General features: G+C 40.9%; 2 protein-coding genes across 3 annotated transcripts; one reads left to right on the top strand and one right to left on the bottom strand.

Annotated features, from left to right (window-relative positions):
- Positions 1-224: 224 nt before the first annotated feature.
- Positions 225-7025, top strand: yme1l1b (YME1-like 1b). 2 transcript variants are annotated; one of them, XM_074689359.1, is made up of 18 exons: positions 225-430; positions 958-1089; positions 1193-1370; positions 1677-1775; positions 1913-2022; positions 2495-2645; positions 2735-2818; positions 3183-3335; positions 3429-3581; positions 3744-3876; positions 4101-4163; positions 4351-4463; positions 4683-4838; positions 4980-5131; positions 5229-5355; positions 5466-5539; positions 5622-5708; positions 5802-7025. In XM_074689359.1, exons 1-18 carry the CDS (start codon positions 404-406, stop codon positions 5943-5945), a joined length of 2136 nt encoding a protein of 711 aa, XP_074545460.1. In that variant the 5' UTR covers positions 225-403; the 3' UTR covers positions 5946-7025. The 2 variants fall into 2 exon arrangements, with proteins under 2 accessions (XP_074545460.1, XP_074545459.1); XM_074689358.1 differs by having other exon boundaries at positions 3162-3335.
- Positions 7026-7639: 614 nt separating this feature from the next.
- Positions 7640-10739, bottom strand: ptchd3b (patched domain containing 3b). Its single transcript, XM_074688613.1, has 4 exons — positions 10020-10739; positions 9812-9933; positions 9584-9729; positions 7640-9159 (listed from the first exon to the last, which is right to left on the bottom strand). Exons 1-4 carry the CDS (start codon positions 10737-10739, stop codon positions 7640-7642), a joined length of 2508 nt encoding a protein of 835 aa, XP_074544714.1.
- Positions 10740-11323: the final 584 nt, after the last annotated feature.

The following is an 11323-nucleotide window of genomic DNA, read 5'->3' as shown; positions in this document are numbered from 1 at the left end:
TGGAAAAGACGTACAGAGAACATGTATTTATTGTGGGATGTTTGAATTATTCTGACTTAATCATATAACTGCTACCAGTGATCGTTTCCTGGATAAAAACGAGCAACCCGGGTTGACTCCGAAGAAAAATAAGTATAACAACAAATCGGTCTTTTGAACAGCCCTCCGAAAGGAACGGCTCTTTAAACGCCCAAAACCTCATCTCCACAGTCACCGTGAAAAAAAAGCCGACATAAACGTCACTTCCGGTTTGTTGACCGTCAGACTACCGCTGAAGTTCGCAGTTTGACTTGCTATGCCTGATACAGAAAGATAAAAGTGAAAGAAAAACCTATTTGACATTTAAAGGGACGGGGGTGTATCTTGGATAACTCCACGGACGTTGGTACCACTGAGAGTTAAAATGTTTTCGTTCTCTGTCCAGCCACAGGTAAGAGAAAGATAGAAACGTAAGGCCAAGCTAACATTAGCATTGTTGTTGTTTTGGTTAGTAGCTCGTTCATATCAACCTTGTAGCATGCTACCGTTACCTTAGCCTGTTGTCGTATTACGCAGACTGCTGGGGACCTTTAATTGTTGTGTCCTTGATTAAATACACTTTAATTTACATCTCTTGACATATATTCGTTGATCGCACCTCTGCAGTTAGCCGTACTTAACCTGAAAGTGACTGCGGGCCGGTTAGATAACTTTCAGCTAGCTAGCTTGCTAATATTGCTGTTCTGTTAAGTACTCTGTGTGCCTTTAGCTGTCAGACTGGAAACTACAAAAATACAGGACTCATGATGACTTCCACCACTATTCACAAACCTCTGTTCAATATTTTTAATATGCGTAGGATCATATTTACCCAATGGCAGCATCTACTTTCCTTTTATCTGTGACTGACAACAGTCCTTTTGAAATCTGCATTTGGATGACTTCATAAGTGTTGCATCTGCTCTGTAACTATCTCAGGTGACTGTGCCACTCAGCCATCTCATCAATGTTCTCCACTCCATGAAGAGCTCAGTGGGAAGCAGCAGTGTCACCTGCACATCACGAAAACACAAGGAGCATGTCTCAGACTCAGAGCGACACAGCACAGAGGTGCATGTTATTCTGACAAAATCTGTATCTGCTTTACAAAGTGTGATAAAAAAATGATGTATTTGCTTTTTATTTTACTATTTGGTGTAATCACTGTTTGCAGCCCATGTGGAACCTGCGTGAGCTCGGCTTATCAGACCTGGGGGCACACCAGCTGGATGACTTGATGAAAGATGTGTTCCCATGTCTAAGTCCACAGGAGGCGCCACCTCCTCTGGGTGGACAGACTGCATGGAGGACCTCATATATATCTACACACTCCTTTTATTACAATAAGCATGGTGAGGATGCATGTCTGTATTGAAGGTTTTTAGTCCATGCTGTACTGTACTGATCAGAGTTATCAAAATTACCAGAGGATAAACTCTTGAGTCACCATTATTGATCATAAAAAGGACCTAACATGCCAGGATTTGTAGTTTTGTACATGGTGTGTCCTGTTCTGTACGTTCTCCCAGTGAAACTTGTCCAAGTAGCTTAGCTCAGCTTTGTTACCAGTTGACCATAAATTAAGCAGTAAGAGCTGACCCTGATTTTGTAAGATTTCAAAGAGATAGTATTTTTCTCACACTTTGTTTTTTTCCCAGGCTTTTCACATGGTCTGATGCCTGCTTCAGCTCAAGTGTTCTCCAGGCAGCATCCCTCACCTCTTCAGTGTGTCAACACAGAGCTACAATTCTGGCCAGGTAACCGTGGTACAGAAGCTTTAGTTGCGGATCAAAGCTTCCTATTTCAGAAAAGTTTACAGTGTTAGGAACGTCAAAACCATATAATTTGGAACATCAGCTTGCAAACTTTTTTTTTACCCTATGTGCATTTTTAGTGCTGATGCAGAGCAGAGGCTTTAAAACTTTAAGGAGCAAAACCAGACGACTGCAAACAGGCCTTGACCGCCCCCTGGAACCTGAGGGCTTTACACCATCTTTTATGAAGGTAGGGTTACAGACAAACCTGTTTAACCACCATCACATGCTTAATGTAATAAGCATTTTGAAAAATACACCTTTATTGTTTTGACATGCAAGTGTTGCTTTAGCAGCTACAACTTCTCCTAACAAGAGGCCTGTTCAGATTTCTAGATGAAAAGCACACTTTTAATCACTACAGGTTTCACAAAACATAACTAAGGTCAATGATATACAGTTTGGTTGCACCCCACAAGAAGTGGCAGCTGAAGTACGTCAACTGCCAAGTACCTGCTGACCAGTGCAAAAATAAATTCTTACTGAAGCTAATCATTGAAGAGGTATAACTCCATGCTTCACCATCAATGGATTAAAAAACCTGTACTTAAAAAAAAACAGAACCTTGAGTTATCAGACCTACAAAGAGAGCCCAGTGTAATAAACTCAAATAGTCTCCTGAATATGTAAACTCTGCTGACGAGTCTTTAATTGTAACACAGGGCTTTCTGTCACGGGACAAGGGTTTTGAAGTGGAAAGTCTCGACAGCATGTTGAAAACAAAGAACATACCTGATGGACAGCAGGATGCTTTTAAGAGGGGCTTTGCTGAGGGCTTCCTGAAAGCGCAAGCCCTGACACAACGCACACAAGGTACGTTCTGATACGATCACACATTAATAGAACTGTTGGGAATATTTCTTAACCTGGAAACAGTTCTGATGTGAAGTTTTGTTGGTCAGACTCACTCAGGAGGACTCGCCTCATCCTTCTGGTGCTACTTCTTGTGGGGCTCTATGGGATCTCCAAGACCCCTTTCATATCGGGTAAAGGCTCCTTTTCTCCTCTGAAGCTACTTTGTTATTTCATGTAGTGTATAAAATATCAGGCATCATTTTAACATGTTTTAACATTTTTGTAATAATACAGTTGATGCTTGCTTGCTGACTCGTTTGTGCAAATTTAAAGAATAACCCTTATTAGTAAAGAACAAAGCTTGGTGTTAAAGGCAGACAGTAGCAGCCTTTTCTGACCCATAGAGTTTTAACATTAACATGCAGTCTGCTGTGGTTCTCAGATAACTCTCAGTAACAGGCAGCATCTATGTGAGAGCTCATTAACCTAACCATGCAGTGTGATTTCGAACTTTAATCTAACCATTTTGGACAGTGCGGTTCCGAACCACAACAGGCCTGGACTCAGCTGTGGACCCCGTCCAGATGAAAAACGTGACATTTGAACATGTCAAAGGTGTAGAGGAAGCTAAGAATGAGCTGCAGGAGGTGGTGGAGTTCCTGAAAAATCCACAGAAGTTCACTGCTTTGGGAGGAAAGCTGCCAAAAGGTAGAGTGGTTGACATGATGTTATAATGACACAGTTTGATTCAGAGTTTTGTTTGCATTCATCTTTCATTTTACACCTCCGTTTTTACTTCAGGTGTTCTGCTGGTCGGCCCTCCTGGGACTGGAAAGACTCTCCTGGCCAGAGCAGTAGCTGGAGAGGCAGATGTGCCGTTTTACTATGCCTCTGGGTCTGAGTTTGATGAGATGTTTGTTGGAGTGGGAGCCAGCCGCATAAGAAACCTTTTTAGTAAGATAGGATAACATATTTTCAAATATATAAACGGTGCCAAGAGTTTATCAACGCATCAAAATTGATATTTTGTCTCTGCTTTTTTAAAGTTAGTCGAGTTGTGAATAGCTGAATATTGGTATATTGATGTATCACCTGTTTGCCTTTATTTTTTTCCAGGAGAGGCTAAAGCCAACGCTCCCTGTGTGATCTTTATCGATGAGCTTGACAGTGTTGGTGGGAAAAGGATCGAGTCCCCCATGCACCCTTACTCCAGACAAACTATCAACCAACTGCTTGCTGAAATGGACGGGTAAGCTGTCAAGTTATCTTTTTGCACCTGCACTTGACATATGTCTGCAAATATTTGGCCTCCTGGAAGTGTGGAAAGTTTTAGGTGCTTGAGTATGAAAAGGACGTTAAAAGTAGCAACATAAACTGTAATACAACTTAATGAATAAAGTAAAATAAAAAAATAAATCTTAGACATTGCAGAAAAGTTTTCTAACTTGCATATTTTCTGTATTATTTCTGTAGGTTTAAAACAAACGAAGGTGTGATCATTATCGGAGCAACAAACTTCCCAGAAGCTTTGGATAAGTATGTTCTCCCCCTGCATCTCTTATGGCTTCCTATTGCCTGTTCAAATGTCAGTGTTGACTCTGCTCATCTGCAAATACCATGGTTTGCAGTCAGCTCTCACAGTCACATGTGTTTTGATGCTGACTCAGAGTTGTATGATTACACAGTGTCAATATTTTGAACACTATCTGATCCTCTCTCATAGTGCCCTGATCCGCCCAGGACGCTTTGACATGCAGGTGACCGTCCCTAAACCTGATGTAAAGGGACGCACGGAGATCCTCAACTGGTACCTGAAGAAGATCAAAGTGGATCCAAGTATGTTAATGACTACATAGTGTATTATTTTAAACTGTAACTGGTTTGATATTTTCGACACATTGAACACTTTGGCAGAGCACAAAACCACAGAGCACCTGTGTTTTTCTTAAGATGACATCATGAGCTGAATGTGTGCTTTGCTTAACCGGTGGTCCGTTTCTGCCTGTTTTGATAACTCTGGGATATCTTTGTTGATGTTGCGTGTCATGTCTGCAGCTATTGAGGCCAATATTATCGCCAGGGGCACGGTGGGCTTCTCGGGCGCTGACCTGGAAAATCTTGTGAACCAGGCTGCCCTGAAGGCAGCAGTCGATGGTAAAGACATGGTCACCATGAAGGAGCTGGAGTTCGCTAAGGACAAAATCCTCATGGGTGGGTAACCTGAAAGATGTGTAAGAAAAGACCTGTTTATTCCCACTGTTGCCATTATGACTTCTTTATTTCTTCATGATGTTTGTTTTTACCCTTTTTATGTTATCCTTTCACAATGAAACTATTTCATTCCTCCTCCAGGTCCTGAGAGACGGAGTGCAGAAATAGACAAAAAGAACAAGCAGATCACAGCGTACCATGAATCAGGTCACGCCATCGTAGCATACTACACTAAAGACGCCATGCCCATTAACAAGGCCACCATTATGCCCAGAGGCCCCAGTCTGGGACATGTAAGGAAACTTCAACTAATCCCTGTATATCAACACTTTTACATCTTCCCAGCCCATTTATAACCTGCTCTACGTCATCTGCATTGTTTCTCGTTAGGTGTCGATGCTTCCTGAGAATGATCGCTGGAGTGAGACTCGCTCTCAGCTTCTGGCCCAGATGGACGTCAGTATGGGCGGACGTGTAGCAGAGGAGATGATCTTTGGCCACGAATACATCACAACAGGTATGAGAATTCTTAATGAGCCAAAAATGCTTGTGATGTTGGATTCTTCAACTTCACTGAAAACTGGACTTTGAAAAGAATCAAAGTCATGAGTTCTTTCTGCCGTTTAGGTGCATCAAGTGACTTTGACAGCGCCACAAAGATCGCTAGGATGATGGTGACCAGATTTGGAATGTGTGAAAAGGTAAGCTGGCTAAAAAAACTGTCATTAGTATGTTGATTAATGCTGTCGATAATGTTTCATATTTTATTCTCCCTCTCCACAGTTAGGTGTGATGACGTACACTGACATGACAGCGCAGAGCCCAGAGACACAAGCAGCTGTGGAGCATGAAGTCAGAGTCTTGTTGAAGGTTTGTGTCTGTCTTTTTTTAAAATCTGCACAAGGAGAAAATAAATGAACAAAGACTTACATCCATCATTTTCATTCTCCCCTGCTTCTACAGGAGTCTTATGAGCGCGCCAAAGCCCTGCTGAAGTCTCATGCCAAAGAGCACAAGAACTTGGCCGATGCTTTGCTCATGTACGAGACTTTGGATGCCAAAGAGATCCAGCTGGTCCTGGAAGGGAAGACCCTGGACACCAGGTGAAAGTAGCGAGGACACCACCGGTCAGGGGCAGTGCGGGGTCACATTCAAAGAGCTCAGGGGTTGGGTCAGAGAGATGGACTCAGGCTATTAACAGCAAACCAGAGGGGATACTTTCATGCTGTCACCTTTGTGTGTAATCATTAATATCCCCAACAGGTGATTAAATCCTTTTTTCACAGGGTAAAGAACATAACACCTGAATGTAGTTATATAACTCAAATGTCTAAACAGCATCTGGAAAAAAAATATTTTTTTAATTTTGATTGTTAGAAAAAGAGTTGATTATTAGTCAAATTCTTACCTGCCTGGTCCTTTAGGATTGTTAAAGGGAAACACTAAGTGGAATACACCTTTAATCCAAAGACGTTTTGTTTGAAAGACAGTAGGATTTAACTACATTTCAACTCCTTTGCAGAGTTGTTTTCCATTTTTATTTTTCTGATAGCCTTCAGCTTGTGTGTTTCTTGATTAGCACATCACCAGAACTGAGTGCTCCATTTGGACTCCCTCATCTTATTGTTTGGTCTCTCCTGCCGTACCCTTGCCACACATCCCCATTTTTTGTTTTTAAAGGTGGCCTTTTAGGAAATGTACTGTAAGTGTAAAACTATTCTTTTCCATGTAGGAAGTGTTTAAACTTGTGAACTATAATGTCTCAGCACTTTAGGTAAGTGTACAGCCTGAAAATGCACTTTTCAACTCCTTGTGTAATTTATTTCATTTAACCATTAAATTCATACAGATGAATCAGAAGCTGCTGCTCAGTCTCAAAAAGCATGCAAGAAACACACGCTGGGTTTATGTAAGGACAGAGCACTTGAACTTAAAAGAAATGTCAGCATAATTTATTTTAATTGTCTGAATACAGCTCATAAAAAAGTATTTCTTTTCTTGTAAATGAGAGGATTGAAGGATGCTAGAATGCAGTCCTGCTTCTTGTCCTCTCTTTGTTCATCATTTCATTGCAGAAAGGTTACACATTTATCAGTCAGTATCACTGTTTTAACACGTGAAACAGTGCTTTGCTGGATCCACTCTGTTTAAAGGAATTCAAACTTCAACATGTCTCATTTGGAAAAATATCCCCAGGATTCTAAATTTTAAGTTTTTGGCGAATAAAAATTAAATATCTCATGTTCGTAAAATGATAAGTTACAGTATTTATTAGACAAACATGCACTGAAGCATTTTGAGCATTTTGTGCATGGTTTTCATTAAATTGAAGCTCCTTCAAAATGTCAACCAGCACATTTGATACTTCCTGATGTGACTTTTTCAGACACTTGCTTCAACATAAGACACCACTGCTTCTGTTTATCAGACTTATACCATTGTAAAGCTGTATATATGACTGTGATGTAGTGGGAACATTGTATATAGGCCATGCTTTTATGCTGTGAACACATTGAACTGCTGTCTGCTGGCGATTGACAAAGTCTCTCAACAAATGTGATGGCATTGGTTAATGAATGTTTGTGCAGCTGAAATAAATAAAAAAGGAAAAAAAAACAGATCATTGTAAGGTTTGTAAGTTTACCTTTAAAGTGTAGAGTGCACATTACATGAAGTTTGGGCAAAAATACAAGACCTTGAGAAAATAACTGAGGTACATTTTAAATAAAAGTGTCAAAAAAAGAAGAAAAAAAATCTCATAGCCAACTTTATTTTTTTATTGAATGAACAAGATGTATACTTTACTTTAACTTCCAACACGCTCCACACAGTGTAAGAAACACTGGAATAAACACCAAACCATGCAGCAGCCCAAATGTAATCACCAGAAACACAATCTTGAAAAATGTCCGAAAGATGTAACTCCCGGACACGGACAGCACCACCACCCCTAAGATAGTGGACAGTGCTCCTTGCAGTATTGGATATCCTAAGTGAGCCAAAGCTTCCTTAGCTTTCTCATTGACATCACTCTTTGGGCTGGACACCAAAGAGTACGAAATATGAGCAGAGAAATCCACAGAGAAACCGATGCACATGACGAGGTTGATCATAGATATGGAGTCCAGGTTTACACCCCAGAGTGCCATGAACCCTGTCACACCAACAATGACAGAACAAATAGCGAAAGCAACCCAAACAGAACAAAGAGGATTGGGTATCAAGAGCAGTGAGATGACAAGCATCACGATCACAGCGATCAGGATGGTTTGGATGGTGTTGTCCTTGATGATAGTGTACTGGTCATAGTAGATAAAAGCAGGATGGTACACCAGCAGGTCTACGGTGCAGTCCTCTGCAGCTCTCCTCAGTCCTATCATCAGGTCTGTCATTGGGGTTTTATTAAGTGTCTGAATGAAGAAGCGAGATGCCTGAATCTCATCATCTGCCGTCATGTTGATGTCTTGTTTGAACTTGGAGTTGAGCGCTAAGAAATGGTGTAAATGGGTTTGAAACGTTTCTTGTGAGCTTATGTTGAGCTTAGTTGCATCTGTGTATTGTTTGAAGGATAGAAACCAAGCATAGGTGCTGTTCACAAAGTTCAAACCTTCAAAGTTAGAAATGCATTTGCACAGATGCCTCAGTCCCTCTTCATCCCAGTATTTAAAGGGCTGCTTCACTGCTACCATCACATTGCAACTGTACTCAGAAAAGTGTTGCCTTTTATCGTTGTAGTAGTTGATGACATAGGAATCATCCAAAGCCAGGTTTTTGGTATCCAGTCCCTGCTTTAGGGAAAAGCAGCCGTAGATACTAGCAGTCAGATAAAGCACATAAATTACAAATGCACAAACCTTTATCATTTTATGGGTCAGAAATGGGCCATAGAACCGCTCAAAAAACAGACTCATGGACTCAGTCTCCTCCTTTTCCAAGAACCGGTTATAGCTCCCTCCAACACAGCAGACACTGAAGACCCTGGAGTTCTGGGATGATGAGTCTTCAGAGATTTTAGCACAGGTGAACCAGTGCTTGTTCTCTGCTTCCCTTAGTCCGTTCAGAGCCATGCACGCTCCCAGGAAAGTGATGCTGTACAGATAACAGAAGCAGATAGATACCCCTGCGTAGACGCAGAAGGACCTGACTGAACCAAAAGGTGAGCAGCAGCCCAGGAAGAAAGCCAGAGCGTCCGTCAGAGTGGTGATAGTGATGGAGACAGCAGCTTCCTTGTAGGTTTCAGCAAGCCGCTTTGGGACACTATCCAGAACACGGGTCCTCTGCCAGCAGGAGATCATGATGAACATGTCGTCTAATCCAATTCCTGTGAGCCAAACATTAGAGACGCTAGGATTTGAGACAGGAGCATACAACTTTGATCTGTTGTGAGCAGCACTGAGGCAGAAAAATGCCAATAAAAAATGTCTTCAAGAACTTGCCTTAGTAAAATACATTGTCAGTGGAGTTAGTAACTATCTGGTCACTGTTATAAAGGTCCTTCTTCATGGTCTACTCTAAAAGTATATTGTGATTTCAATTGCCTGCTAAAGATTTAAGGTTTTTAAAAGTAGCTATGAAGAACGTATGTGTCTGATGTATATTGTGAAAAACATTGTGCTCCAACAAAAAAACTTTTTATTTTATAGCATAAAATATATATATATTTTTTTTTTCTCTGGCATGGCAGCAGTATGTTTCAGTAAGATTCAGCCTTGGACTGTGAGACCATAACATTTAAAAAGACTTACCTAATATCAGAAAAGGACAGGAGGCAACTGTCATCACAAAGGGTTGATTGAGCAATAACAGCAACCCAAAACCACTCAGGACTGCCAGACCCGTTGAGAACACCCCACAGAAGGCCACCCACACCTTGGTCCTCACATTATCCAACCTAATGGACACAAAGCAGAGATTTAGAAAAAAAAAAAAGCTATGTACGCAAAAGTCAAATGTGCAGCAGATGTTTTACCAACCGCCAACAGGATAGAAGTGAAAATGTGATGGCGATGGCATAAGTGATGGAGAATAAAGAAATAACAGAAGCTGGAGTTTTTTCAAATTCCCACTGCATTGACTCGGAGGTGAAGTATGACACCTGGAAAAATGATAAATGAATTGTAATTATTAAATTAATTTTTATTAATGTTGTTTAGATAGGTGCACATAAAAAGTTGTGCTTACCTGAATTGAAGTCGATGATAAGTTTGAGACCAAATCGATGAAGCTTTTCAACCAAAGGTCACTTTTAGCTTTATTGTCCTCACGCAAATAGTAATAGAGCTGTACAGCCTTAGCACCTACAATGACTGATCTTTCTTGGTGCAAATTCACTCCCCCCAAGCTAACATATAAAGGAAAGCTCTTAAAACCAGAGTAATACCATGGAAATGTCAGATCGACTGCCTCCACATTGTTTGCATTGTATTCTATGATATCCAAAATGTCATTCGAGTAGCAGGATCCCACCACCTGAGCACAAATATCTTCATATTCAAATGACTGGTTGTCATAATGCACTTTTATACTCCTGACTTTAAAATCCAAGTCTAAGATGTGCTGGAGTGACTCCACAGTCAGAATATTGCTGTCACTTGCAGCTATCAAAGTTGCGTAATTCCCATCTGTGCTCAGTCTCATTTGTGAAAACATGGAGTCGTTTCCTGGAAAGGTTTCTTGGATGTATTTCCTCTCCGTCTTGGCAGGTCCGTCCACAGGTGTGAACTGCTCTTCGATGTTGTTTGACATGCTGTCCTTGAGGAAATAAAATCCACTTCCAAGACTCAGGGAGAGTATAAGGGGGGCAGTCAAGAACAACCAGGGATGGGATCCAATAAAATGACCCAGCATCTCACAACAGATACGTAAGGGTCTCTCTATGCAGTCTGTGTGGAATCTGGCCATAGCTGCAAAAACTGTTTTCAATAAAACCCAGGACTCTTATAGAAAAAAAGATGGATAACACACTTTTAGAAGAGTATCAGGGCTGCTCTTTCTCTCACAAATTTCAGACTAACATCTTCGAGTGATCACGACAGCAGTATTTATGGTGCTACAGTCTCTTTAACTCCTGTTTGAGATCAGATTAGCATAATAACAGGGTCAGTCCTCTGTAATGAGCAGAAACAGCAGAGGTTTGAGGAAAGGCTCAGTCAGAGAGCTCATTGAGCTCAAGGACTGTAGATGTAGTATGGCTCACTGGTCTTCAATAGCACAACCCCCAGGTGATTCCTCTTCATGGTTGAGCTAAGGTTAAAATTGTAGGTCCCATAAGACTAGTGGAATGGGGCAAAGACACAGAACAAAGAGGAATTCTAATGTGGATCTTTATTTTAACTCATGACAGTCTTTATTCCTCTATGTGCGATCCACTTCTCTTAAAATGAATAATATTTTATTATGATCTTTTTATGTATCCTCTCTTGTTTTTTTTCTGCAGATCTTGTGGAATACAGGTGCTATCTAGAATATGTTGTCATTGTTTACTA

The sequence above is a fragment of the Halichoeres trimaculatus genome, unplaced genomic scaffold (assembly GCF_033239565.1).
Source record: "Halichoeres trimaculatus isolate MK-OKI-2021-1 unplaced genomic scaffold, fHalTri1.1 fHalTri1_scaffold_15, whole genome shotgun sequence".
Lineage (NCBI taxonomy): Eukaryota > Metazoa > Chordata > Actinopteri > Labriformes > Labridae > Halichoeres > Halichoeres trimaculatus.
Note: the sequence above shows the minus strand (reverse complement) of the source record. Positions and strands in the feature narration are given on the sequence as shown.

Excerpts from the sequence above, each read along its gene's own strand:
- yme1l1b (XM_074689358.1), top strand. The coding sequence starts at position 404 with ATGTTTTCGTTCTCTGTCCAGCCACAG. Across the intron at positions 1,776-1,912 it reads AGAGCTACAATTCTGGCCAG|TGCTGATGCAGAGCAGAGGC; the intron begins GTAACCGTGGTA and ends GTGCATTTTTAG. Across the intron at positions 5,540-5,621 it reads GATTTGGAATGTGTGAAAAG|TTAGGTGTGATGACGTACAC; the intron begins GTAAGCTGGCTA and ends CCCTCTCCACAG.
- ptchd3b (XM_074688613.1), bottom strand. The coding sequence starts at position 10,739 with ATGGCCAGATTCCACACAGACTGCATAGAGAGACCCTTACGTATCTGT. Across the intron at positions 9,730-9,811 it reads TCACTTCTATCCTGTTGGCG|GTTGGATAATGTGAGGACCA; the intron begins GTTGGTAAAACA and ends TGTGTCCATTAG. Across the intron at positions 9,160-9,583 it reads CTGTCCTTTTCTGATATTAG|GAATTGGATTAGACGACATG; the intron begins GTAAGTCTTTTT and ends TTTGGCTCACAG.